Source organism: Cynara cardunculus, assembly GCF_001531365.2.
Source record: "Cynara cardunculus var. scolymus isolate 2C chromosome LG 17, CcrdV1, whole genome shotgun sequence".
Taxonomy (NCBI): domain Eukaryota; kingdom Viridiplantae; phylum Streptophyta; class Magnoliopsida; order Asterales; family Asteraceae; genus Cynara; species Cynara cardunculus.
In genome coordinates this window covers 1,798,082-1,804,412 of record NC_037544.1, presented here as the reverse complement: position 1 = coordinate 1,804,412, position 6,331 = coordinate 1,798,082, and the positions used below count along the sequence as shown (strand labels likewise).

Sequence of the window (6,331 nt, the reverse complement as noted above, 5' to 3'; positions counted from 1 at the left end):
TTAGTAGGTATATATTTTTTAATTAAAAATAAATATAATTAGTAATCATTTTTAAATTCTTTTTTTATTTTTTAATTTGAAAAACATAATATTTTTTATTTTAAATTAAAATAAATTTCATCAACCATTATTTTTTTCCAAGTGTTTTTCATTATTTTATCACATTAATCAATTTTATAGGTCATAAGGATTTATCTAACAAGTTTTAGAATGTCCAAGGATTTATTTAATAGGCTTTGGATTGTCCAATGAATTATTTATTCCAAAAAAATTGTCCAAATACTTAATTATTCAAAATACTAAAATCTATTGGAATTTTTTAGACTTTTTCCATGTAAAAATCATTAGCTTATAAAAGTGAAAAATACACAAATTTAATACATGTGATGGGTCAAATGATGCAACTCAAGGAAGCTAAAATTTTTTTTTACGATAAATGTAACAAATAAACTCATACACCCTTCTTATCTTATGTGATGTTTGAATCCCTGACCTACTAGGAGGAGAAAGACTCGCGTACCGCAAGGTACCATAATAAAAGTTTTAAAAGTACGTTATTCAAAATAGGAATCAAGTTAAAATACATTATTTTTTCATATAATTTGAACCAATCGGTAATAATCAAACTTTTAATTCAAATTAAACAAATAAATGGAGCAAAAATTCTTATCTTTTAAAACTTCTTTAAAAAAATTCGTTCCGTCCATAAATATCTGGCACATAAAAGATCTCTTCCTTACTGGTCCCCACTACGTTTCACGCCGTCATCCATTTTACATCTGACACGTGGCACATAACGGTCAGGCGTGTCACCATTTCATTGGCTAACATTTCAGTCGCCAAAATCCGTCTTACGTCATTATTGTCTACAACCGTAATCTCTTGTAAACCTTACGACAGTATTCGCGTAATGACCGATTTACCCTTTATTTATGACGTGGCGCTATATCACTGATAAAAATCACAATCCTCGTATTAACGGCGGACTACACTTGATCATGTACGGTTCACCCCCATCATAAATACCATGGGCCGTATTGACGTATTGTCTACACTTCTTCACCTTATATCTCTCTCTCTTTCTTTCTCTCTCTCTCTCTCTCTCCCCCTCCCTGTTTCTCTCTCTCTCCGTCGCCGGCGGTAGCATGCTGGTGATCGTCGCCGATCAGTTCTGAAGGTTTAACGACTGATCGGAGTAGTTTTTAAGCATGGAAAGTACTGATTCATCCACGTCATCACAACAACCGCAGCTGCCTCCGGGGTTTCGCTTCCATCCCACCGATGAAGAGTTGGTGGTTCACTACCTGAAGAAAAAGGCCGCCGCTATCCCACTTCCGGTGGCCATCATAGCAGAAGTTGACCTCTATAAGTTTGATCCATGGGAGCTTCCAGGTTTGTGTGCTGATATATATATATATATATATATATATATATATATATATATATATATATACACATATTATAGAGAGAGAGGGAGTTTGATATGGGGAAAAACCAAAAGGAAATGAAAAAGTGAGAAAAAACCGATAACCATTTGTGTGGACGGTATGTATATATAAGTAATTGAAGATGCTTGATTTTTATGCAGATGTCCATGTTATACAAATAGCGGACAAATTGCTTACAAATTACTTTAAACATATGTGCATATCATCATGATGAACGGTTATCAAGATGTTTTTCAATTTTTCATTTTTTTACAGTTTTCAGTGAATGAACCCTAGGGTTTTTGTGGTGGGACGTCCGTTTTGTTCCTCCGTCTTATGTAAAAAATTACATGATCGTGAGAAATGTCACTGTATATATTTTGAAATTATAAAGAGCAGACAAGTTTTGGAGTTGGTTTGTAAGGATTTTCTTCCATCTAAGACCTGGGTTTGAATCCCATTAGTGTTATTTTTTTAATTTTTAGCTTTTAATTTCATATTTTTTACGTCTTTTAAAAAAATTTCAATAAAATACTTGAACACATGACATCACGTATAAAACGTAATTAACTAACCAACAAACTAATGATGATTTTATGAAAAATATGAGTATATTTGTTTCATTTAGTTGAATGGTACCACCACTTGAAAAATCTCCGTTTGTGTATATATACGTATATATGTATGTATATATATACGTATATATGTATGTATATATATACACGTATATATACATATATATATGTATATCATCTTCTTTGTTCAAGGATCTCTGTTTTGATAAGATTAGGGTTTAATTTGTCCAAATTTCTGTGAAAACAGCAAAGGCGGCGTTTGGAGAACAAGAGTGGTATTTCTTCAGCCCTAGAGACCGGAAGTATCCAAACGGAGCAAGGCCAAACCGGGCGGCGACGTCAGGGTACTGGAAAGCCACCGGAACTGATAAACCGGTGTTGACAGCCGGCGGAACACAGAAAGTTGGGGTGAAGAAAGCTCTGGTTTTCTATGGAGGTAAACCACCGAAAGGTGTGAAGACCAACTGGATCATGCATGAGTATCGACTCATTGATAATAAATCCATCTGCAAACCTCCTGGCTGCGATCCTGCAAAACATAAAGGCTCTTTAAGGGTATGTAATCATTCATATATATATATATATATATATATATATATATATATATAAGATTAATATATAATCTCATATATATATATATATATCTATACATATATATACATACACACATATATATATGGTTAGGTTTAGTGAGGATGAAAGTTATAATGAAAAGGGTAAAAATGATCCACTTTTGATCAATTCTTGTATCAAGCGCAATTTATAAATTAGGGTGAGATTAAAAGTGATAAGCCTTCATATTCTTTTTTATACTTCTCACCTTAACTCATATTCTTACATGATGGTTCGTCTCACACACATACACACGTGTGTATATATATATATATATGTGTGTGTGTGTGTATAGCGGTGGTTTTCGTTTATGAAATTATTCAAAACTCATAAATCGACATGTGCATAACATGCCCACATGTGTAAAAACCACAAAACTGATTCAATTATCAGTATGTACATGTGCATATTGTCCACATGAATGGTTACGGGGGTGTTCCTAAGTTTTTCATTTTTTTGAGGTTTTCCTCCGAACCTCCCTCTATATATGTGTGTGTATACATATATAGGGATAGGGAGGGAAGTTCATGGATAAACCCCTAAGAAAACGAAACATTGAGAAAGACTTTAGTAACCATTGATCTAGATGGTGTGTGTATATAAGTAATTGAAGATGTTTTTTGGTCTTTATGCACGTGGTCATGTTATGTACATGTGCATGCGTGACAAATTATTTACAAATTACTTGTATGTACATGTGTATACCAAACAAAGTATTTATAAATTACTTATACGCACACATTCATAATATTTAAAAAACCAAGGATGTTACTCAATTATCATGTGACCATGTATATAGTGGTGGTTTTGGTTTATGAAGTTGTTCAAAACTTTTAATTTAACATGTTTAATTTCCAAAAATTACTGTAAAAATATGAGAAGATTCATGGGTATATATATGTATATATATGTATGTAGAGGAGCGATCAAATGAAAATCATCCTCATTTGTAAAAACCGTACAAACCACCCTCATACATCGATTTAATTGTTTAATCTTATGAAATTTTTTCATTAAATTGTTTAATCTAATACTTTTTTGATGAATTTGTTTCATATATGGTTATGAAATTGTTTCATATAATATTTGATGAAATTTTAATGAAATTGTTTCATGTATTTCTTTAAAATTAAAATAATAAAGATGATATTATTCATGATTAACACCCTACACAAAAAAATGGTTTATCAACTTCTCATAATTACAAAAAAAAATGAACAAAATAAAAAATTATGATTGGTTGAACGAGGTTTTCACGATTTTTATAAATTGCGTGGTTTTTATTTGAATGTTCCCCAATATATGTATGTATATATATATGTGTGTATGTATGTATGTGTTTCTAAATATTTTGGGGGTTGATATAATTTGCAGTTGGATGATTGGGTTTTATGTCGAATCTACAAGAAAAGCAATATGCAGAGACCAATGGAAGGTGATCATCATGGTGGCAGCACCGGCGGTGACCTCACCATAAACGGCATGCTACAAGTATCTCCACCGCCGTGCCGGTTACTCAACCACCATCAGGGTATTATAAAACCCACCGGCGCCGGCGGCTGCACAGGGTATAACAATATCATATTGGAAAATCATCATCATGACCAACACAACAACATTAGTTTATTTGACAACATGCTAAACTCCAACGTCGATGATGACAACGATAACATCAACAACAACAACAACAACATTGCTTCCACTTCGAATCTCCTTTCATCATCGTCACCGGCGGCGTACACGAAGATGTTTCTGACGACAAACAGTATTTCCGGTGGAAGTCCGATGGGTGCACAACCGACGGCCACCACGGAGGAAAACAATAATGGGTCGATGGGGAGTTTAGTGCTGCCACAGCTTCACCAGCAAACAATGGTGATGGGTCCCGGAGAAAGTATTTTCCGGCAACCGTATCAGTTGCCGGACATGAATTGGTACGCTTAGATGAAATTTTGGGAAGTGGGTATGAATGGAATTTGAAGGAACATATGAAAAGATGGAATTTTTGTTAATTTTGGTAAGACAAAATGGACATGCAGTTGGTGTGAATGGGAAGGTGGTTTGGTAAGATGCCATGGATGATATATTTGATGAAGCAGTGAGAAAGCTGAGGTAGAGTAGATATAGAAGACAAGTATGTGCAGAGAGGCAGATGATTAATTATGTGAAAATTTGTAACTATTTTACGATTATTTTCAATAAATTCATCATCATATATATATACATACAGGTTAAATATATATATATATATATATATGTGTGTGTAGGGTTGGGTTTACGTGAGAACAAGGGTTTTTCATGAGATCCATAAGACTAATTTATGTTTATTGATCAACTTTATAAACTAATGATCTAATGGTCTAAAGTTACACGGTAACAATTTTGTGATTTTTGAGAAGTCTTGTAGCGTTTATGAATATTCAGATTGTCAGATTGTAAATCTAATCAAAAGGTTGAGAATTGGACTTACGGATCTTACGAAAAACCCTTAATCCCAAATGATCCCAAGTGTATGTGTGTGTGTGTGTGTATATATATATATATATATATATAGGTCATTTAAGGGAGAACTGATTAGTTTATGGTAACCGTGAGGTTCAATGTGAACAACTCGTTTGAGATATTTAAAGATATTTCTTAAATAAGCTAAATATAGTATATCTATTTTTGACAACTAATCAAAATATTTAATTAAACTTTTTAGAATGAAATGTTTAATTAAAATTAGTTACCTAGTATATCAATTACCTAATATACATTGTATTTTAAAGACGTTTGTGAATCAAAGTGTATTATAGTGGTAATGTTCACGTGTATTACAATGTATTTTATTTGTTTTATGAAATGTATCATAGTGTGAATTTTCGTTATTTTCATTGTTTTACAAAAAAGTATCATATTGTCCATCTTGTATGTATATTTGGGTATCACAATGAATATCGTTTGTAGGTATCATAGTGTGTATCTTGTGTTCATATAAGGTTTATCGGAATATGGTTCGTCGAATAAGATTTACCGGAGAGAGGAAAGAGGAGAGATTGAAGGATATTTATAAAATTCCGAAAATGTCCTTAATTAATATTTTAAGTTAAAATTACCTAAATTATTAATTTTCTAATTTAATCTTTGATTTGTGGTTGAGATTAAATTCTCACGGTTATCACAAATAAAAACAGTTCTCATTTGATTATAGATATATAATTTTCAAGAAATCTTGATTTTCTATAGGAAAATTTATGTATGGTTGGATTGTTTTCCATATGAAAATGGTTATATATATATATATATATATATATATATGTATGTGTGTATGTATGTATGTATGCATATATGTTACATGTACATGAAGATGCATTGTCTTTTGGATGGTTTTTTTCATGATTCCTTGGTCTATTCTTTTTGTGCAAAACCCTAAAAAAATTAGTGTATGGTATTAGATGAAAACTAGAAAACTCTTGGTGTTATCAACTTGTTTTATATCTTAATGTGTAGGTCATCACATGTACCTTTAAGATCCTAACAATCATAATTACCATAAACTCCATATATATATATATATATATATATATATATATATATATATATAGAGGAGCGTTCAAATAAAAACTTGTCCCATTTGTGTAAACCGTGTAAACCAATCTCATCCGTCCATTTTCTTGATCAATGGCTAAAATTAGTTTATTTTATTTTAGGAAATTAAAAAATAAAAAATATTAA

The 6,331-nt window shown here is 31.7% G+C and overlaps 1 protein-coding gene across 1 annotated transcript; it reads left to right on the top strand.

The window, feature by feature from the left end:
• The first annotated feature begins 1,186 nt into the window (after positions 1–1,186).
• On the top strand, positions 1,187–4,754 carry LOC112500766 (NAC transcription factor 56-like). The gene is made up of 3 exons (XM_025104346.1): positions 1,187–1,392; positions 2,250–2,557; positions 3,989–4,754. The coding sequence occupies exons 1-3, from the start codon at positions 1,209–1,211 to the stop codon at positions 4,556–4,558; spliced, it is 1,062 nt and encodes a 353-aa protein (XP_024960114.1). The 5' UTR covers positions 1,187–1,208; the 3' UTR covers positions 4,559–4,754.
• Positions 4,755–6,331: the final 1,577 nt, after the last annotated feature.